This window comes from Oncorhynchus tshawytscha, linkage group LG23 (assembly GCF_018296145.1).
Source record: "Oncorhynchus tshawytscha isolate Ot180627B linkage group LG23, Otsh_v2.0, whole genome shotgun sequence".
NCBI lineage: Eukaryota > Metazoa > Chordata > Actinopteri > Salmoniformes > Salmonidae > Oncorhynchus > Oncorhynchus tshawytscha.
The window spans coordinates 23,246,934-23,270,130 of record NC_056451.1 but is presented as its reverse complement, the minus strand read 5'-3'; the positions used below and the strand labels follow the sequence as shown (position 1 = coordinate 23,270,130).

The window sequence follows — 23,197 nt, the reverse complement described above, 5'->3', positions numbered from 1 at the left end:
CAATACAAAAACTACAAAAAACAACAAACGTGGAAACGTAACGAAAACTGAAACAGCCCTATCTGGTGAAAACACAGAGACAGGAACAATCACCCACAAAACCCAACACAAAACAGGCTACCTAAATATGGTTCCCAATCAGAGACAATGACTATCACCTGCCTCTGATTGAGAACCATATCAGGCCAAACATAGAAATAGACAAACCAGACACACAACATAGAATGCCCACCCAGCTCACGTCCTGACCAACACTAAAACAAGGAAAACACATACGAACGATGGTCAGAACGTGACACGATGTCGTCCGGCTCTGTAGAATCTGTTGGAAAGATTCATGCATTAATTATTCAAACCTACAAACTTTTATTTGGCTCTATACTCCAGCATTTGGGATTTGAGATCAAATGTTTTATATTAGGCGATGGTACAGCATGTCACCTTTTATTTGAGGGTGTTTTCATATGTTTCTGTTTTTGTAACGGTTCTCGTCCTCCTTTTCTGAGGAGGAGTAGCGAGAAGGATCGGAGGACCAATGTGCAGCGGTGTAAGTGTCCATAATATTTTTTTATAAAGACAATAGAACACTCGAACAGAACAACAAACGATGACGTGAATATACAAAACCGAAAACAGTACCGTGTGGACCAAACACTCACACGGAATACAAACACCCACAACCCAAAAGTGAAACCCAGGCTACCTAAGTATGATTCCCAATCAGGGACAACGACTGACAGCTGCCTCTGATTGAGAACCATGCTAGGCCGAACACAGAAATCCCAAATTATAGAAAAATGAACATGGACAACCCACCCAACTCAGCCATGACCATACTAAAACAAAGACATATCAAAGGAACTAAGGTCAGAACGTGACAGTTTTACTGTTTAGAAATGAATGCACTTTATGTATCTAGTCCCCCTATTAGAAGGTGTCATAAGTATTTGGACAAATTCACTTTAGTGTATTACGTTTAGTCAAAAGTTGAGTATTTGGTCCCATAATTCCAGCACGCAATGACTACATCATGCATGTGACTCTACAAACTTGTTGGATGCGTTTGCAGTTTGTTTTTGTTGTGTTTCAGATTATTTTGTGCCGAATATAAATTAATGGTAAATATTGTATTGTTTAATTCTGGAGTCACTTTTATTATAAATAAGAATAGAATGTGTTTTCTTCTATATTAAAGTGGCTACCATGATTACAGATAATCCTGAATCAATTGTGATTAATGATGAGTAAGAAAGTTACAGATGCACAAAGATCATGCCCCCAAGACATGCTAACCTCTCGCCATTACCAATAACAGGGGAGCATAGGATTTTCTTAGGAATATGATATTTATATATCTGTAACTTTCTCACTCAATATTATTCACGATTCATTCATAATTATCTGTATGAAGAAATCCCAAACTTTTCTCACAGAATATAAAAGTTTTAGTAGGACTTGTATATGTTACTGTTCTATTGTGTAACTATAATGTTATATTTTTCAATTAATTTACTGTTTTTTTATTTTATAATTATAATTAACGAAAGAGATTATGTTTCCCTTTTTACAACAATTGTGTCACAATATCCTGTAAATTGACCCACTCTGGGGAAGCCCGATGTTGTTTTTACCCTTTCTTTTGACTGGTTTTAACGTGTCTGACAGCAGCATGAGACAGGGTTTCCCACTCTGTCCCAGGCATCCCAGGCTTGAGTTAATTTCTTTGTTGCAACAGGCTGTTTAGGCCCTTGGCAGGCCTGATGACACACACAGCCATGGTTAATCGATATCCATCTGAATACTCCACTATTTATTTTACTAAGAGAGGACTGTAGTGGGCATTGTCAACCAGGTCACACTGTGGGAGAAGGCAAGATAAGAGAAAACAGAAAAGAAGGAGATGGAGAGAGAGGGTGGGGAGAGATATAGAGAAAGAGAGATGTTTTTAGGGTTGCATGGTTTGTGATGCACTAATCCTTTGTTTTCAATGCTAAACATTGACATACAAGTCAATACATGTCTTTTAAATACAATGGGCTATTTCTGACCAGATTATGTAATGTAAATGAGTTGTAAAAAAATATCCTGAAACTGTCAAGTTTGGACACACCTACTCATTCAAAGGTTTTTCTAAATGTGTTATAATTGTCTACATTGTAGAATAATAGTGAATAGACCAAAACTATGAAATAGCACATATGGAATCATGTAGTAACCAAAAAAGTGTTAATAAACTAATCAAAATGTCATAGTTTTGAAGTCTTCACTATTATTATTATACAATGTAGAAAATAGTAAAAATATAGAAAAACCCTTGATTGAGTAGGTGTGTACAAACTTTGTACTGGTACTGTATATATATGTGATACAGAACAAATTTGACATGGAATGGTACAGAAGAACTGACATGGAATATTCATGACAGAACTTGACCCTATTTGTATTTTGGTTAAGCTGAATGTCTGGTTTCCAATTTCTTTAGCACAAACACAATTTTAACCACTTTTCCTCCTTCCTGTTTTCAATTATGACCATACATGTTTTGGTTTTGTTTCACTGTGTGATATTTCACCACTTGTTTTCTATGAGATATGGAGGACAGAGAAATCATGTGGCAGTAGCAGCAACACACAACTCAAGATATGACCTGCTTCCTGTTTCTCTTCCTGTATCAGCTAAAGTTCATTATACCTTTCTCTTCTTGCTAAAAGGTGGTAGAGGCAAGATGTTCAGTTGGACTGAGTGATGCTGTCCATTTAAGTCTTGTCACTCAATATTGTTGATGATTAAGTAAAGCTAACTAAAGGCTGAAGTGCTTATGAAGCTCTTGAATGGAACAAGTGAAAGTTTTTGTTGCTACTGTATGTCCTTCTAGAATAAACATTTAGGTGCACAGATGCTGTAGTAAAGCAGAGAAGGGACAGGAAGAGAGGCAGACTGTCTCTTCGTCATCTTGGGTGGTGACTTCTCATATCCTTCTTCACTCCTGTGTTATATTTATTTTTTTGTGTGCAAAGCCCTTTGGTACAAAGCTTTGTCACCCCATGTTGGTAAGCTTTACTTGGCTTCCTGCCACAGTAAAAGTATGTATTTTTCAGCTGAAATCACAGTGAATTTGGGTAATTATGTTATCTTTTTGCAGACACTCTTTTCCAGAGGAATTAGGGTTATGTGCCTTGCTCAAGGGTACATCTGACCATTTTTTTTTAACCTAGTCTCCACAGAGATTCAAACCAGCGACCTTCCGGTTACCGGTGCAACACTCTTAACTGCTAGGCTACCAGCAGGCCTACAGTGTTGTGTTTAGTGAGGTGAAATGTTCAGAATGTTTATAGATAGAAATGTAATGTATAGAGCTGACACAATTCCCCATTCTACATGCCAGACAATCATACATGTTTATGATTGTTCTTTGATGTTCAATCATCCTGAACAGGCCCTTGTTGGTGGTGTGACTAAATCTCTGCTGATCTGAGTCTGACTTCCTCTAGGGATTTTCGTTTTTGGTGTACAGACATCTATTAACCAACAATTAAAAGACAAAGATTCTGAATGATAGTATAAAGAATTAAACTTTATTCAGTATTTCACTATGGTTCCTTGAAATTGTAACCTGTCATAGGATACTGTGCATTTTTGTTATGAAACAATATACATCAAATCATTGCATGTGTCAGTAATAACAAATGCATTAACTATAACAGAGCACATATGCCAGTTATCATTTAATAACAAAACATAAAGCAGGTAAGTAAAATGATAAATGACAAGCTTAAAACTCATAAGATATTGTTCATACTCTAAAAAAATGTATATAATTTTGTAATCACTTTATTATTTTTTTTATGTACAACTGATTTACTTATGTGTAACTTCATTATAGGCCCCATTATTTACAAAGAGTTTCTTTAATAGGCAATAATTCTATAAAATAATTTGTTTTCTGAGTGTGGTCTATTGGGAAAAGATGATGGTGAAACACGGCGGATCTAACAACCTTTCCTCCAGTCCAAATCTGCTGGAGGGGAAGTTGGGGTAGGCTAAAGGTCACATTGATAATCCACTTATTGAGTCAACGACAACTCAAGAGCAACAGGATAGAGCAGTGTTTCCTAAACTCGGTCCTCGGGATACCAAGGGGTGCACGTTTTGGTTTTTGCCCTAACGCTACACAGCTGATTCACATTATCATAGCTTGACGATTAGCTGATTATTTGTATCAGATGTGTAGTGCTAGGGTAAAAAACAAAACATGCACCATTTGGGGTCCTTAGGACATAGTTTGGGAGACCTTGGGATAGAGAGATAAGTCCTTAATAGATGGCAGAGGTGTGGGAGGTGTCTCCAGACTCAGACCACATGGAGCTCCTCCGGCTGGCAGTCTGCAGCCTGACTCCACTCTTCAGCTTGCAGCCCAGGGACCTCAGCATGTCCAGCAGGTGGTGCCGGAACTTCACCCCCACGAAGGAGTAGAGCACAGGGTTGAGGCTGCAGTGCAGGTAGCCCAGAGAGGAGGTGGCCGTCAGGGAGATGTCCAGGGCTTTATGGCTCTCGCAGTTGACCTCCAGGGTGTTGTTGGAGTAGAGGGTGTCCACCATTAGGGTGATGTTGTAGGGCGTCCAGCAGAGGAAGAAGACCAGCACCAGGGCCAGGATGACCCGGACAGCCCTCTGCTTCTGGAGGCCCTGGGAGCCACGCTGCAGCCGCAGCAGGATGCAGGAGTAGCAGAAGAGCAGCACGGCAGATGGGAGGAGGAAGCCCACTGTATGGTAGAGCAGGCGGGAGGCCAGGCGCCAGTCAAACCCAGACTGGGAGAGAGACGGGTAGTTGTGGACACACTCTTGTTTGTCTCGTCTGGTGTCCCTCACAGACTCCAGGAAGTGCCAGTCGGGGATGGAGAGGAGGATGGAGAGGAGCCACACGGACAGGCAGCTGGCCTGCACCATCCAGGGCTTCCTGCGAGAGTACATCTGGACTGCGTGGACCACGGACAGGTAGCGGTCCAGACTGATGCAGGCCAGCAGGAAGATGCCACAGTAAAAGTTGATCTGAGACAGAGGGAAACATAACTGTTATACAACTTTTACAAGGTTCAGACAAAGACTACTGCTGTAATTGGGTATCTTGATAACAATTGTTGCAGTTTATTTTTGTGTCATTACAGAGACGTATACTTTTGCTTCCCAGACCAGCCCCTCCCCTCCACCCCCCTTACTGTGAATATGGCTCCAGTGATCTTGCAGAGGGGGGTCCCGAAGCTCCATTCCTCAGCTGCCTGAGCAGCCCAGAGGGGCAGAGTGAGGAGTAGCAGGATGTCAGCCACACAGAGGTGCAGGATGAAGGTGTCCGTCACGCTCCAGCCACGCCTCCTCTGGACCAGAACCAACAGGACCAACCCGTTACCCAGCAGCCCCAGAACCAGTGTCAGGGAGTAGAACACGGGCAGGAACACAGCATCAAAACTCATACCCTCCTCCAAGCTGCACACCTCCCCAGTTGAACAACACGTGTCACTGGTATCGGTGTAGTTACTATACTCCTTGTCATAATAATATTCGAGGTCACTGACAGATATGTTAATTGTAAATTTCTCACCATTGGCCATGAGAGAATCCTGTAAAGGAAACAGAATAAATTCAGTTTTACATTAGGTTTGACTTAGGCTTCACGGTAAGTGAGTAAAATACAATGTCAGAAAAAGTGCCAAAAGTATTGTTTTTCCTGGAGTGTTTCACCAGTAGGATTTATGTGGCTTTAGTTTGATATATGTGTGAGTTAGTGCTTACAAAAAGACGCCATTACTATGGAAGAGACAAGGTAAGAACAGCAGAGGGAGCACCCCGCCATCCACATCGACGGGACAGTAGTGGAGAAGGTGGTAAGTTTAAAGTTCCTCGGCATACACATCACGGACAAACTGAAATGGTCCACCCACACAGACAGCGTGGTGAAGAAGGCGCAACAGCGGGAAATTAATGGGGAAATAATGGGGTTTTGGGATAAACGCCAAAAATAAGGTACATCTACTGAAGAAGGAGGCTGAAGAAACTTTTACAGATGCACAATCGAGGGCATCCTGTCGGGCTTTATCACCGCCTGGTACGGAAATTGCACCGCCCTCAACCACAAGGCTCTCCAGAGGTTAGTGCGGTCTTCACAACGCATCACCGGGAGCAAACTACCGGCCCTCCAGGACACCGACAGCACCCGATGTCACAGGAAGGCCAAAAAGATCATCAAGGACAACAACCACCCGAGCCACTGCCCGTTCACCACGCTATCATCCAGAAGGTGAGGTCAGTACATGTGCATCAAAGCTGGGACCGAGAGGCTGAAAAACAGCTTCTATCTCAGCATGTGACCAATACAATTTGACTTGATTTGAACACCACCAAAACAACAGCTATGCAGGTGTAACTATCACTGGTTAACACTTGATCTGATTGCCTTGCAGTGAATTTACACATAACACGATAATTTGCATAGCCACACTAGCTTCGCCCTCATTTTGGTGCTAGCAAGCAGGCCAGGTAGTGCTAGGTATCAACAGCCATTATAGTGCATTTCCACATTACACAAACGGAGCCCCATACATTTTCAATGAAGTTGAAGTGGGCGATGCGAGCATGGATGGTGGAGTCTGAACAGGGCGGAACCAAAGTTTGGGAAAGCTGCCCACTTTGCTTCTCTTCCATTGGATATGAATGACTTTCTGTAGTTTCATCGCCAACATCGTCTTCAGTTAACCCTATCAGTCCAGAGACCCCAACAAAAATGGACTTTTATCTGCATGTCCAGCCCTTATATTTTGCCTCACAATGAAATGTTTTAACATTTTATTTTCAGGACAACCAGGGCTGTAAGTACAACACAAAACTATTTGACATAAATAATTACACAAACACATGTTTAAACTCTGCTAAAGCAAAAAAAAAAAAAACATGAAAAATGAATGTATATGAATGCTGTAAGTACAGAATGTTTGCTGGGAAATTAATATCCAACTAGTCAGTGACAACTGTGTGGAGTTCAGAGTTGTCACAGCAACTATGTTAGCTTATTACAGTATTATAGACACTATGTCCTGGGATTCACTATGATCTTCTATGTAGAAGAACCCCTTCTGTTTTAACAAATCTTGTGTAGCTTGTGAGCGTCATAGAGCAAAACATGTTACATGTGTGTGTTTGTGAGAGTTTCAGTTTTTCATAGATAGCTTTTACACACATTTTTGTAAAAAGACCAGGGATCCACCCATGTCTCACAAATGCCACTCAACCCTTGTTAATAGTTGGTATCTATCTATAAACAAATCTAATGGTACAACCCAGAAGTCTGTAACTCACACAATGTTTAAAAGGGGTTAGATGTCCAAAACATACTATGAGAAGGAAGGAGAATATAGTCACAATATTTTCAGATGCACCCCAATAATGCAACTGTGAGTCAAAATATTGGTGCGTTATTGTGGAACATCTGAACATCTTAACAAAATGTGTGGATACTGTCTTTCTTTTCACACATATTCTATACCCTGCACTGCACCTGTGAAACATGCTAAATGCGATGTGGGGACTCTAAAGCCCTATCGGAGTTGTCAAATGTCAATCATTTATGGGTTTTGGTATCATAAAATCATCTGTCGAGATTCTGTCATTTCAGACAATTCAATTTGACTCATTCAAAGACCCTTCACACCTACAATTAATGTTAAGGTGCTTTTCTTAGGTCTGACTCAAATTTAGAACATTTTTTCAGTGCATTTAAATAATTGAAAGCCTATTGTTATTGACAATGTGCATTGTGACAAGTAATATAAAATTGCTTATAATACCATTAATGCCACCAACTTCTTCTTTTTTTAAATAGACAAATAAAATAAACCTGTACCCATTGGTACAAAATCAATGTTGTTATTCAATATGATAGTGATTATTCTGTATATGCAGTTGAAATATGTGTGTATAGGGACACTTACCATGCCTTTGAATGGTATTGATGCAGTCTGTCAATCAGTTTCCACAGAGATGATGGGCTGGCGCTGTTGTGAGCATGATGTCAAACAGAACTGCTATGTTCAGTAAATGGGGAGGAACCAAGAGAGAGGAAATATGTAATACTTCTACAGGCCCAATGTTGATCACTGATTTGTATCAGATTTATCTGTGAATGAGCATTAATTTGTATTCATTATATTCCATATGCCTTGTTTTCCTGTTGTTTGTAACGAATGTGTTATTAATTAAAACACATTGTTGAACGCCATAACAAAAAGAAGAGAGATGAGAATTTAAAAAAAATAAAGGCTGTTGGCTTGCACATTCTAACACAAAGGTGAAGAATGATAAGATATGATAAGATCCTGTGCTGAGGTTGGCACAATTAACCACAGTCACACTGAACAGACTCCACCTACCCCAGAGTGTGAATTACGGGGGACTACACCCCCCTGAATGAGAGATAAGCAGCCTTAAATGCAACAAAAGTCCAACTTTGGGGGTCTCTAAGTAATTACAGCTAATTTAACCATTGTCCAATTTGAGGGAACATACAATGGTTCCAGACACTGCCATACTCCTCCCCCCAATGGGAAAAGTAGGGAGTGACTGGTGTACAGGCCTTGTGGAGCCCTTCACATGGTTTAACAGATACCCTCACATATGAAGACAATCCTGACCTCTCCCCTCTCTGGGCCCCAGGTGACTTTATCCACATAAGCATATTTATGAATGTTAGATAAAACATCTTATTTATCAATGTTACCTAACAAATTCTGATTCTGCTACGACAGACAGTCACGTATTTCAGCCCCTTTTCAGGTGTCTTGAGTTTTCTTTTTTCAAAAAATGAAAATCTATCAGCAAGATGCATCAATTAATTCAAATGTCACTTCTAAGCAATTTGTAACAATTGTGTCTTTCCATTCATCAAATGGCAGGTGCACACAGTGCACTGTTTGGATGCTGGAATGATTTTGGAGTAGAAAAACTTGAGCAGGTGGCTTTTCTGACAAACAGATAAAAACATTATGACTGGTTGTGTTCACATTTTTACAGTTAAGTTACGTCTTTCCCATTAGGCCCATGAAAAAAGAGATATATCATTTGCAATAACTCTGCCACAGACATATGGCATCTTAAATGCGGAACTAGTATTATGACATTGTGATCTCTAATGTTTTCATTATGAATGAACCAAATGTTCTTTATCTAGATTTCAAACTTTTGATGAAAAAAAATCTTATCTTACTTTCTAACCCTCTTTACATCCTTTTTCTGCTACTTTCTTTCATGTTGTAATCCCCACCGAAGCCATCAAACCACATCACCTTTCTCTCGCACACACACACACACACACACACACACACACACACACACACACACACACACACACACACACACACACATCTGGTTTGTTTCAGTGTCGGTCTCTGTTCTTCTTGTCTGGTCTGTGCACATGGTGTAGTTGCAGTGTTTTTTTCACACCTTTGCAGCGTCCGGTGCAGCTGTGGTATGTGAGGTGGGCTATCGATAGAACAAGCTGCATGTGGAACACAAAGAGATCTCATCTTTATATCTGTGCCATTATAGCATCTGTGACAGCATGGCCAGTGCATAGTGGAAGCCCTCAATGGCCATGTTTATGCTAAAACAGGTTATATATACACAATGAGTCCTCTTTAAATTTCTATAATGGACCCTAAACTCTGCTCTTCTCAGCACTGTTCACATGCAAAGACACCCAACACCAACCACCAACCACACACACACACACACACACACACACACACACACACACACACACACACACACAGAGATGCACAGATGCACTCACGAAATTGGATATCAATGAATTCTAAACATTTGTGGTCAAACAGCCTGATTGATATATTATGAGTTATTAGCGTAAACAGGAAGTAATGTGCCATTTGGTCTGCCATTTGAAAGGTGAAGTACAGTTGCCAGGCAGCCCACTTCCACTCTCACTACCCCTCACCCATTCAAGATGTGTTTTTTTAACAAAGACACATAAATGTAGACAGTTGAAAATATGAACGAAGCACGTGATGAGTAATTGTGAAGGGAAACAGCGTTTTTCCCAAAATAATGTTTCCTCTTTGTTACTGTGTAGCTACGTACGGTGTTTCACATTGTTATTGTTCTGGGCTGATTGTCAGTTAAATATATCCTCATAAAAAAGTACTACTGAATTACTACACAAAACCTATTTGTACATTTGCGACTATTTAGAGACTTGCAGGGATTGTGTAGTGAATGTGTAATTTATGCACTACTCAAGATACATAAGTAGAGTTGTTTAGTGTTCATTAGGAAAACAGTAGCGTCTCCAGTTGGAATCAGGTAGAGATTTTTACTTTATGTTGGTAGTTCATAACTAGCCAAAACACTACAGCTTTACTAAACAGTCTTTTCAACAGTAATCAGGCAGAGTTGTGACTACTTGATGATGGTAGTAAATAAGTATCACAACTCTACAGCCAGACTACACTGGCTGTTTGAAACCACAGAAGGCAAAACAAGAAGTAATTGGTTGTTGTTAGCTAGCTACTGTTTTTGACAATCCCGAATGTAATCACCTTCCGTCCTTTATCATCCTGTCTTTGATAGCACTTATGCAGGCACCATCTGTAAGTTTAACTGTGCTTTATGTTTTATGAATACTTTCATATCGTTGTTTAGCCGTTTATATATCTTTTTAGATTGCTAGCCAAAATGGTATTAGCTGTTAGCCGTTGTCATAGAGATGTATTGAGTTTAACCTATATGTTTGCTAGCACGATTGAAATGTAGCCATGTAGCCTCTGTTTTTGTCATGCTAGCTAATAAGTGTGTGTGTTTGTATGCAATTGTACAGTATGTTCCTGTTGGTTTACTTACCCATTCTACCTACCTCTTTTAACCTGTTGCCAAGGAAGCCCTTGACAGACAGATGTAGGATCTTCATTTGATCACTCTTTTGTTGCTGAGAATTGTCCTGGACAACAGGAAATACAAACTTGTAGTGCATGAGGCTTAAAGAGACTTATACAGCTTGGATTTCCACTTCTAAGTTTCAGACTTGATTTGCCCTTATGAAAATGTATCAACCCCTAAACAAATGTCCATTAACTATAATCCTAATTATTCACATTTCCTGTTGTTGCAGATGTATTTTCCTGCTGTAGCAAACTAGGTCAAATTAAGATCCTACATCTGTAAGAAGACTGGAGGCCATTGTTGATCAAATTTACATTGTTTATCAAATGTTTTTCTGTTGTATTATGTGACCTCTGTTAGCAGATTATTGATAATGACATAACTGGTTGTTTTTTTGTGCTTTCCTTTATTTTCTAAATATAAAAAAAGAGGATCTGAAGATAGCTCTATCAACGCTGCATGAAAACAAGGCCTCAAAGGGACTTAATTTTATTAATACAAAGTGCTATAAAGTTTGTATAAGCGTATTATTTCTTGTTTGATGATATAACTACAGTTAGAAACAACATGTGCACCAGTCTAGTAGTTAAACAAGGTGTCAATAGTGATTTTGAATAAGCAAACAGTAGTAACTGTTTTTAATAGTAATTCAAAAGGGTTTATGTAGGAAAAAGGAAAAAGGATCAGGAGCAATTCAGTAGTGACAACACTAAACACACAGATGGCACTGGCAGTAGTATCAATAGGGATTGAGTAGGCATACAGCAGTAATGTGTAGGCATTGTGTAGTAATTCAGTAGTGAACATGTAGGAATTGTTTAAGTATGTGTAGGTTTTAAGTATTAGATACCCAAAAGCTCATTAGTTACACAGTAGCCATTAAGTGAGAAATATGTAGTGATTTAAATAGGAAATATGTAGGGTTCACCAGTAGTAAAATGTCCCAATTTATCATTACATAAATCACTACACATCTCAGTATCAACCAAGTAGTATAACCAGTAGTTTTTGTGTATATCTTGTGTAGTACCCTTTGAGGGAGATGCTGCAGCTTTTTCATGGAACATGTGGCTGCTGGACACTGTGTTTCCCATGGGACTGGAGAAGCTTACTGAAGAAGTAGAGGGGTAGTCTGTAATATGTGTCATGTGAGGACACATACTGCTATAAACCACCTGAATGACTGGTGGTGCTAGTTGTGTAACCTACTTAGAAATGCTGACTGCCAACGATTGTATGAATGTGTTGAGGGTAAAAGTCATGAAAACATAATTGAGCCACAAAAACTGCAGCAATGTTATTTCTTACCAGAGATGAGTTTGGAAGTGTCTTGCCTCTGCAGTCAGCAACTGATGGATAGGTGGTTGACTTACCCTGTTTATGGCAGAGGTCCTGTAGGCCAGAGAGGTGTGAATGGGCCTAGTCACCATCAAACAAAAGATTTCACTCAAATCCATTTAGGCAAGAGTAATGTATTACAGGATTTCTGATTGGTTGAAACAATAGAACTTGGCTTCATCATTGCTGATTAATGCATTTGGATACCCATGATGTTACACCTGTGTGTACCATAACAAGTTTGACTCAGTACACTACTTCCATGTGGTATGGGAACTGAAATGTGCTAATAGTAAAACGGAACCGCTTTTACAGATGTGTTTTGTCTTACCAGTTCCTGGAACAACATGGTCTGTGATTTTATTTCGCTATGGTGACGCTAAGCTTGACCAGCAAACAAATCGTATCTACGACCACACAAATAATAGGACTGATTTTGACAGAGTTTAAAAATGTATTTAATTTATTCTAAGTGTTTTCTAATTGGTGTTCACATTACCTACTGGGCGGAAACTGGTTCAATCAGCGGTGTTTCCACATAATTTCAAGCAAAAAATGTAATGTTATGATGTTGAACTTTTAACCTAAATCCAATGGCAGGTTGACATTTTTGGTTGATTTCACGTTAGTTGAAAGCTCAACCAAATGTAAATCAAAACTAGACGTTGAACTGACGTTTGTGCCCAGTGGGTAACTTTTTTTGAGAGAGAATAATACTGAATCACAAAACATTTTATGTCCTCTAATCATCTCAACCCAGTTAAATCTGGCACAGGTGTTGATATCCTTGCTATCAATTACATTCGGACTATTCAGCACCCTTCTGACCAATGCAGCGTCCCACCATACGCTGGCCTGCATAGGACAATACAGTACATTTTACACACACACGTCTTATTCAAAATGGCTTACCTGGTGGACATTTGTTGCAGCACCATTGGCTTACCAAGCATACTGTGTCTCATTGTCGCACGTGAAGGATTGGACAAGAGAGGAAAGAAGGGAGGGATAGAAAGATGTGGGTGATCCACCAGAAGAGATGCATCTGAGAGGAATGAAGAGAAAAAGAGGAAGACAGTCAATATTTTACGGGATAATTTACAAGAACTTCAGAACATCGACATACACTGCATTCATAAAAATACTGTATCAAACAATATATTATCAACAAAAAAGCATTGAAATTGTAATGAGTGTCCTGAGAGTCGGGAATCAAGTTCAGGGAGTGAGTGTTTTAATAAATAAAATAAACACAAAACAAACGCACCGACATGAACACATAGTCAATAACAAAACCAAGGGGAGTGACAGATAGAGAAGATAATCAAGGAGGTGATGGAGTCCAGGTGATGACCTAGAGGTCGGAGAGGGAGTATACATGACAGTACCCCCTCCCTGACGGGCGGCTTCAGCCGCAGGACGCCGTCAAAGGGGACGAACCCGGAGATCAGGAGCAGACCAGTCACCCCTGCTGATGCTCAAGAACCTGTCAGATCGGTTGAGCTGTGGTCATGCCAGCTGAGGCGTGGGAACCTGTCGATTCAGCTGTGGCGCGGGAACCTGACAGATCGGTTGAGGCAGGGGAGCCTGGCGATCCGGATGAGGCATGAGAACCTGACGAGCTGATGGAAGCAGGAGAGCCCGGTGATCTGGATGAGGCATGAGAACCTGACGAGCTGATGGAAGCAGGAAAGCCCGGTGATCCGGCTGAGGCATGAAAGCCAGACGAGCCGGCTGAAGGGTGGGAAGCCCGACGATCTGGTTGAGGCATGAGAACCTGTAGCAGTTCCCGGACCCAAGGGGAGTTCCCGGACGCAAGGGGAGTTCCCTGTAGCAGTTTACGGACCCAAGGCAAACCAAGGGGAGTGACAGATATAGGGAAGATAATCAAGGAGGTGATGGAGTCCAGGTGAGTGTGATGAGGCGCAGGTGCGCGAGATGATGGTGACAGGTGTGCAGGATCAGCAGCCTGATGACCTAGAGGCCAGAGAGGGAGTATACGTGACAGCAATGGCAGGACATTATTATAGGCTCCTAACAGTTTTTTGTAGGCTCCTAAAAGAGACAGTTTCAAGGACATGATAAACAGGAGACCCCCTGAAGTAGAAAACACGATACAGACTCCAGACAAAACGCCTACATGCTAACAGTGAAAAACTAAGCGGTACCGAAACCTCAAATTTATTGTGCGACTCCCTCAACACTATTGTTCAGAGTCTTTGTCTTTTACTGTTACTGCAAACAATCCCATCCAGGACTTGAACAAAACATGGTTCCGTGGGGTCTGACTTCCTGTGACTCAGTGAATGTAAGAGGATGAGCGGTGGATAGATGTGACCCTAGACCAGGGATAGACAGCCATGGGTAGGAAACCCTGGTCCCGGACTGCTGCAGGCACTTCATGTTTTTGATTTAACCAACCTGGAAAACCAGGTATGTTGAATTTAGGCAATCACTGAACTGATCAATGAGCTCAGTTGGACAGGTGTGGTGTGGCACTCCAGGTGTGGCACTCCAGGAACAGGGTTGCCTACCCCTGCTCTCGATTCTTTGACTGAAAAGATTTTAGTGGGTCAGAGTATTCAACTCAACATGACAGTCGACGGCTGCACTATCCACTCCAACTCCAAAGTCAGGAATCTTGGGGTGACATTTGACCCAATTCTTTCATTTCACCCCACATCCGGGAATATCACCAAGTCAGACTTCTTCCATCTCAAAAACATCTCAGGACTCAGAACCTATCTCACTGACCCCACTGCAGAAACCCTCATTCATGCCTTTGTTTTGGTACCTGGCCTACGCACGAGTCATCACACACACCAGACCTTGGGACCACATCACCCCCACTCTCATCAAAATCCACTGGCTCCCAGTTCAATACAGGATCATCTTCAAATTGCTCATGCTCACCTATAAAGCACTCAATGGACTGGCGCCCACATACCTTACGGACCTCCTGCACCCCTACACTCATAGCAACGAGATGTTGGGGTGCTGTGGGTGCTGCCACACCCAATAAGAAATGCAATTTTTTAAAGTAATTCATTTTGTCTATATATGTGTATATATATATAGTACCAGTTAAAAGTTTGGACATCCCAGGGTTTTTCTGTAATCCCAGGGTTTTTCTGTTTTTCTGTAATAACTAGGTAATGTCAGCTACACCCCCAACTCATCCACATGCTGTTGAATGGACACACATCCAGGAGTATCAGACCTCCTTCAGCACCTATCTGCAGATCTAGGTACTCTTGCATGTTGATACTCAACATTCTCACCCCAATTAGTACCAATAATCACCTTATACCAATTATTATCTCTCCATATAACCAACATTTCACTCTGGTTAAGAGGAATAGCCCTTAATGGAATACCTAACCTTGATGTAAATGGAGAGACTAATGTGGCATAGTGTAGAGAGAGAGCTAGAAACGTATTGACGCCCGAGTGTCCCTCATTCTTCTGATTCAGCTCTGTGTTAGAAATGGAAACACCACCCACATACTGTATTTGGAGGAAGCTCACAAGGAAAATAATTTCAAACATCTTTCACTTGTCTGCAAGACAATAATATTCAATAGTCCTATTGTCAAGAGCTGGTGTAACTGCGTCAGGTTTGTAGGCCTTGCTCGCACACACTTTTTCAGTTCTGCCCACAAATGTTCTATAGGATTGAGGTCAGGGCTTTGTCATGGCCATTCCAATACCTTGACTTTGTTGTCCTTAAGCCATTTTGCCACAACTTTGGAAGTATGTTTGGGATCATTGTCCATTTGGAAGATCCATTTGCGACCAAGCTCTAACTTCCTGACTGATGTCTTGAGATGTTGCTTCAATGTATCCACATAATTTTCCTTCCTCATGAAGCCATCTATTTTGTGAAGTGCACCAGTCCCTCCTGCAGCAAAGCACCCCCACAACATGATGCTGCCACCCCCGTGCTTCACGGTTGGGATGGTGTTCTTCGGTTTGCAAGCCTCCCCCTTTTCCCTCCAAACAAAACAATGGTCATCATGGCCAAACAGTTCTATTTTTGTTTCATCAGACCAGAGTAAATTTCTCCAAAAAAGTCAGATCTTTTCCCCATGTGCAGTTGCAAACCGTAGTCTGGCTTTTTTATGGCGGTTTTGGAGCAGTGGCTTCTTCCTTGCTGAGCTGCCTTTCAGGATATGTCGATATAGGACTCATTTTTACTGTGGATATAGATAATTTTGTACCTGTTTTCTCCAGCATCTTCACAAGGTCCTTTGCTGTTGTTCTGGGATTGATTTGCACTTTTCGCCTCTGCCGGATCACCGGGCTCTCCTGCTTCCATCAGCTCGTCAGGTTCTCATGCCTCATCCGGATCGCCAGGCTCCCCTACCTGAACCGATCTGTCAGGTTCCCGCGCCACAGCTGAATCGACAGGTTCCCACACCTCAGCTGGCATGACCACAGCTCAACCGATCTGACAGGTTCTTGAGCATCAGCAGGGGTGACCAGTCTGCTCCTGATCCCCGGGTTCGTCCCCTTTGACGGCGTCCTGCGGCTGAAGCCGCCCGTCAGGGAGGGGGTACTGTCATGTATACTCCCTCGCAAGTACGTTAATCTCTAGGAGACCGAACACGTCTCCTTCCTGAGCGGTATGACGGCTGCGTGGTCCCATGATGTTTATACTTTCGTTCTATTGTTTGTACAGATGAACATGGTACCTTCAGGCATTTGGAAATTGCTCCCAAGGATGAACCAGACCTGTGGAGGTCCACAATTTTTTTCTGAGGTCTTGACTGATTTCTTTTGACATCCCATGATGTCAAGCAAACTGGCACTGAGTTTGAAGGTAGTCCTTGAAATACATCCACAGGTACACCTCCAATTGACTCAAATTATGTAAATTAGCCTATCAGAAGCTTCTAAAGCCATGATATAATTTTCTGGAATTTTCCAAGCTGTTGAAGGCACAGTCAACTTAGTGTATGTACACTTCTGAAGCACTGGAATTGGGATGCAGTGAATTATAAGTGAAATAAGTAAACAATTGTTGGAAAAATTACTTGTGTCATGCACAAAGTAGATGTCCTAACCGACTTGCCAAAACTATAGTTTGTTCACAAGAATTGTGTGGAGTGGTTGAAAAACAAGTTTTAATGACTTCAACCTAAGTGTATGTATACTTCCGACTTCAACTGTCCTTTTGAGGAATCAAACCTCTATTATCTTCTAGAACACAAATTGTTTCTGTAGGGCCTGTTAGTTTATCTCCACAGCATCCAGCAAACTCTGCTGCTGAGCCGGAGAGAGCTTCTTAAATTTCTGCATTAGCATTGTGTCATTGGGGCTGTTGTCTTGATTCCATTTTCCCTTAGACGGACCCTACTTCTCCTGGCCACTTCTCATAGAATCACATTTTCTTTTCCGACATACTCGTTACCAGTGAACAGAAATCCCGCAGTAATGACATACACCAGGCTCCTTTTTTGCTGAACGAATAATGTTGTTGGTTTCTCTCTGATCCTGCACAACTCTGATACCCACGTCTCGTGGATGCTTAAAAGTTTTTGACCATTCATCCAACTGCTTTGGAGATGCTGATGTACAGTGGGGCAAAAAAGTATTTAGTCAGCCACCAATTGTGCAAGTTCTCCCACTTAAAAAGATGAGAGAGGCCTGTAATTTTCATCATAGGTACACTTCAACTATGACAGACAAAATGAGAAAAAAAATCCAGAAAATCACAATGTAGGTTATTGCAATGAATTTATTTGCAAATTATGGTGGAAAATATGTATTTGGTCACCTACAAACAATAAAGATTTCTGGCTCTCACAGACCTGTAACTTCTTCTTTAAGAGGCTCCTCTGTCCTCCACTCATTACCTGTATTAATGGCACCTGTTTGAACTTGTTATCAGTATAAAAGACACCTGTCCACAACCTCAAACAGTCACACTCCAAACTCCACTATGGCCAAGACCAAAGAGCTATCAAAGGACACCAGAAACAAAATTGTAGACCTGCACCAGGCTGTGAAGACTGAATCTGCAATAGGTATAGCTTGGTTTGAAGAAATCAACTGTGGGAGCAATTATTAGGAAATGGAAGACATACAAGACCACTGATAATCTCCCTCGATCTGGGGCTCCACGCAAGATCTCACCCCGTGGGCTCAAAATTATCACAAGAATGGTGAGCAAAAATCCTAGAACCACACGGGGGGACCTAGTGAATGACCTGCAGAGAGCTGGGACCAAAGTAACAAAGCCTACCATCAGTAACACACTACGCCGCCAGGGACTCAAATCCTGCAGGTCCAGACGTGTCCCCCTGCTTAAGCCAGTACATGTCCAGGCCCGTCTGAAGTTTGCTAGAGAGCATTTGGATGATCCAGAAGAAGATTGGGAGAATGTCATATGGTCAGATGAAACCAAAATGTAACGTTTTGGTAAAAACTCAACTCGTAGTGTTTGGCGGACAAAGAATGCTGAGTTGCATCCAAAGAACACCATACCTACTGTGAAGCATGGGGGTGGAAACATCATGCTTTGGGGCTGTTTTTCTGCAAAGGTGTCACGCCCTGGTCTTAGTATTTTGTGTTTTCTTTATTTATTTGGTCAGGCCAGGGTGTGACATGGGTTTATTTTGTGGTGTGTTTGTGTATTGGGGTTTTTTCTTAGGTTTTGGGATTGTGGCTTAGTGGGGTGTTCTAGCAAAGTCTATGGTTGCCTGAGGGGTTCTCAATCAGAGGCAGGTGATTCTCGTTGTCTCTGATTGGGAACCATATTTAGGCAGCCATATTCTTTGAGTGTTTCGTGGGTGATTGTTCCTGTCTTTGTGTTAGTTGTCACCAGATAGGCTGTATAGGTTTTCACGGTCCGTTTGTTGTTTTGTATTGATCGTGTTTTGTCTACATTAAACATGTATTGAATTAACCACGCTGCATTTTGGTCCGACTCTCCTTCGACGGAAGAAAACCGTAACAAGAGGGACCAGGACGACTGATCCGTGTAAAGGAAAGAATTAATGGGGCCATGTATCGTGAGATTTTGTGTGAAAACCTCCTTCCATCAGCAAGGGCATTGAAGATGAAACGTGGCTGGGTCTTTCAGCATGACAATGATCCCAAACACACCACCCGGGCAACGAACGAGTGGCTTCGTAAGAAGCATTTCAAGGTCCTGGAGTGGCCTAGCCAGTCTCCAGATCTCAACCCCATAGAAAATCTTTGGAGGGAGTTGAAAGTCCGTGTTGTCCAGCAACAGCCCCAAAACATCACTGCTCTAGAGGAGATCTGCATGGAGGAATGGGCCAAAATACCAGCAACAGTGTGTGAAAACCTTGTGAAGACTTAAAGAAAACCTTTGACCTCTGTCATTGCCAACAAAGGTATATAACAAAGTATTGAAATAAACTTGTGTTATTGACCAAATACTTATTTCCACCATAATTTGCAAATAAATAAATTAAAAATCCTACAATGTGATTTTCTGGATTTTTTTTCTCTCATTTTGTCTGTCATAGTTGAAGTGTACCTATGATGAAAATTACAGGCCTCTCTCATCTTTTTAAGTGGGAGAACTTGCACAATTGGTGGCTGACTAAATACTTTTTTGTCCCACTGTATGTTTGATTACTGTCACTAGAGGTTTATCTTTACTACCTTTTACAGCCTTTGTTCTGTTTTGTCTAAGGCATCGTTTGTCACTGCTGTCAGTATCTGTTGACTCAAGGCCAGGCAGTACTGACCAGATCTGTCCTGCACAACTCAATGCGAGGATAGATAGAGGGAACAGAGAGGCTACAGGTGGGGGTCACGCCTGACTTTTTCACCCCCATGTCTCCTCCTCTACTTTGCAATGGTTCTTTATATCACTGGACAGTGAGTTTAAAATCTGTTTCATGTTCACATGCAGAAGAGCTGTTCCGCCCTTTTCCAGAGTGGTTTTCTCACTTAACAATGACATTACATTAAAGTCAAAAGTTGTATAATATCTCTCTATATGTTTATATATTTATTTAACCCCAATATACATATATATTTATGTAACCCCCTTTGTGGACTCAAACCTCTATTATCCTCTAGAACACAAATTGTTTATGTAGGGCCTGGTTACCCATAAAACTTATGTTCACTTCAAAGATTGTTGAATGCTTTAAAGGCTTACATTTACCGCACGTGTAAAAATTGCTACTCAACTAGCAACTCACTTCTATGCAACAAGAAGGTTTAACAAAAACAGAGGCCTCAAACCTTTTAATAGCGGACTCGAACCCCTAAGAGGACTTGAACCCCTAAGAGGACTTGAACCCCTAAGAGGGCTTGAACTCCTAACCGAGCAAACAAAGAACTAAACTCTGTAATAAAAAAAGGACTTGAACCCTTGTATAGAACAGATACATATCACTCATTGCATGCATTATTTTAATCTGATTTGGTTCTTTTAAAAGGATATTGGTCTAGACTCACCCAGCAATTCTGCCATCAATCAGGAGATTAAGAGTTGACTCCCCAAAGTGGGTTACGCGCAGCCTTCTCTCTTTCCTCTGATCAACACACAGTTGATACGTTTCCCTGTTGTTGTTCAGTCCAATTTAGTCTGTCATCATGTTTAGTGTTCTCCCTGGTTAGTCTGTCGTCATGTTTAGTGTTCTCCCTGGTTAGTCTGCCGTCATGTTTAGTGTTCTCCGTGGTTAGTCTGTCGTCATGTTTAGTGTTCTCCGTGGTTAGTCTGTCATCATGTTTAGTGTTCTCCGTGGTTAGTCTGTCATGTTTAGTGTTCTCCGTGGTTAGTCTGTCATGTTTAGTGTTCTCCGTGGTTAGTCTGTCGTCATGTTTAGTGTTCTCCGTGGTTAGTCTGTCATGTTTAGTGTTCTCCGTGGTTAGTCTGTCGTCATGTTTAGTGTTCTCCGTGGTTAGTCTGTCGTCATGTTTAGTGTTCTCCCTGGTTAGTCTGTCATCATGGTTAGTCATCTCAATGGTTAGCCTGTCATCATGTTTAGTGTTCTCCATGGTTAGTCTGTCATCATGGTTAGTGTTCTCAATGGTTAGTCTGTCATCATGTTTAGTGTTCTCCCTGGTTAGTCTGTCGTCATGTTTAGTGTTCTCCCTGGTTAGTCTGTCATGTTTAGTGTTCTCCGTGGTTAGTCTGTCGTCATGTTTAGTGTTCTCCGTGGTTAGTCTGTCATCATGTTTAGTGTTCTCCCTGGTTAGTCTGTCGTCATGTTTAGTGTTCTCCGTGGTTAGTCTGTCGTCATGTTTAGTGTTCTCCCTGGTTAGTCTGTCGTCATGTTTAGTGTTCTCCGTGGTTAGTCTGTCGTCATGTTTAGTGTTCTCCCTGGTTAGTCTTTCGTCATGTTTAGTGTTCTCCCTGGTTAGTCTGTCATCATGTTTAGTGTTCTCCGTGTTTAGTCTGTTGTCATGTTTAGTGTTCTCCGTGGTTAGTCTGTCGTCATGTTTAGTGTTCTCCCTGGTTAGTCTGTCGTCATGTTTAGTGTTCTCCGTGGTTAGTCTGTCATCAGGTTTAGTGTTCTCCATGGTTAGTCTGTCATCATGTTTAGTGTTCTCCATGGTTAGTCTGTCATCATGTTTAGTGTTCTCCATGGTTAGTCTGTCATCATGGTTAGTCATCTCAATGGTTAGTCTGTCATCATGTTTAGTGTTCTCCATGGTTAGTCTGTCATCATGGTTAGTCATCTCAATGGTTAGCCTGTCATCATGTTTAGTGTTCTCCATGGTTAGTCTGTCATCATGTTTAGTGTTCTCCATGGTTAGTCTGTCATCATGGTTAGTGTTCTCAATGGTTAGTCTGTCATCATGTTTAGTGTTCTCCATGGTTAGTCTGTCATCATGTTTAGTGTTCTCCATGGTTAGTCTGTCATCATGTTTAGTGTTCTCCCTGGTTAGTCTGTCATCATGGTTAGTCATCTCAATGGTTAGTCTGTCATCATGTTTAGTGTTCTCCATGGTTAGTCTGTCATCATGTTTAGTGTTCTCCCTGGTTAGTCTGTCATCATGGTTAGTCATCTCAATGGTTAGCCTGTCATCATGTTTAGTGTTCTCCATGGTTAGTCTGTCATCATGTTTAGTGTTCTCCCTGGTTAGTCTGTCATCATGTTTAGTGTTCTCCCTGGTTAGTCTGTCATCATGTTTAGTGTTCTCCCTGGTTAGCCTGTCATCATGTTTAGTGTTCTCCCTGGTTAGTCTGTCATCATGTTTAGTGTTCTCCTGGTTAGTCTGTCATCATGTTTAGTGTTCTCCCTGGTTAGTCTGTCATCATGTTTAGTGTTCTCCTGGTTATTCTGTCATCATGTTTAGTGTTCTCAATGGTTAGTCTGTCATCATGTTTAGTGTTCTCCATGGTTAGTCTGTCATCATGTTTAGTGTTCTCCCTGGTTAGTCTGTCATCATGTTTAGTGTTCTCCATGGTTAGTCTGTCATCATGTTTAGTGTTCTCCTGGTTAGTCTGTCATCATGTTTAGTGTTCTCCCTGGTTAGTCTGTCATCATGTTTAGTGTTCTCCCTGGTTAGTCTGTCATCATGTTTAGTGTTCTCCCTGGTTAGTCTGTCATCATGTTTAGTGTTCTCCCTGGTTAGTCTGTCATCATGTTTAGTGTTCTCTCTGGTTAGTCTGTCATCATGTTTAGTGTTCTCCCTGGTTAGTCTGTCATCATGTTTAGTGTTCTCCCTGGTTAGTCTGTTATCATGTTTAGTGTTCTCCCTGGTTAGTCTGTCATCATGTTTAGTGTTCTCCCTGGTTAGTCTGTCATCATGTTTAGTGTTCTCCCTGGTTAGTCTGTCATCATGTTTAGTGTTCTCCCTGGTTAGTCTGTCATCATGGTTAGTGTTCTCCCTGGTTAGTCTGTCATCATGTTTAGTGTTCTCCCTGGTTAGTCTGTCATCATGTTTAGTGTTCTCACTGGTTAGTCTGTCATCATGTTTAGTGT

General features: G+C 41.5%; 1 protein-coding gene across 2 annotated transcripts; it reads right to left on the bottom strand.

Moving 5' to 3' along the window:
• Positions 1-3,553: 3,553 nt before the first annotated feature.
• On the bottom strand, positions 3,554-8,453 carry LOC112235048 (C-X-C chemokine receptor type 3). 2 transcript variants are annotated; one of them, XM_024403435.2, is made up of 4 exons: positions 7,979-8,453; positions 5,596-5,614; positions 5,216-5,371; positions 3,554-5,048 (listed from the first exon to the last, which is right to left on the bottom strand). In XM_024403435.2, the coding sequence occupies exons 2-4, from the start codon at positions 5,596-5,598 to the stop codon at positions 4,314-4,316; spliced, it is 894 nt and encodes a 297-aa protein (XP_024259203.1). In that variant the 5' UTR covers positions 5,599-5,614; positions 7,979-8,453; the 3' UTR covers positions 3,554-4,313. The 2 variants fall into 2 exon arrangements, with proteins under 2 accessions (XP_024259203.1, XP_024259202.1); XM_024403434.1 differs by having other exon boundaries at positions 5,216-5,614; positions 7,979-8,451.
• Between the last annotated feature and the right edge of the window lie 14,744 nt (positions 8,454-23,197).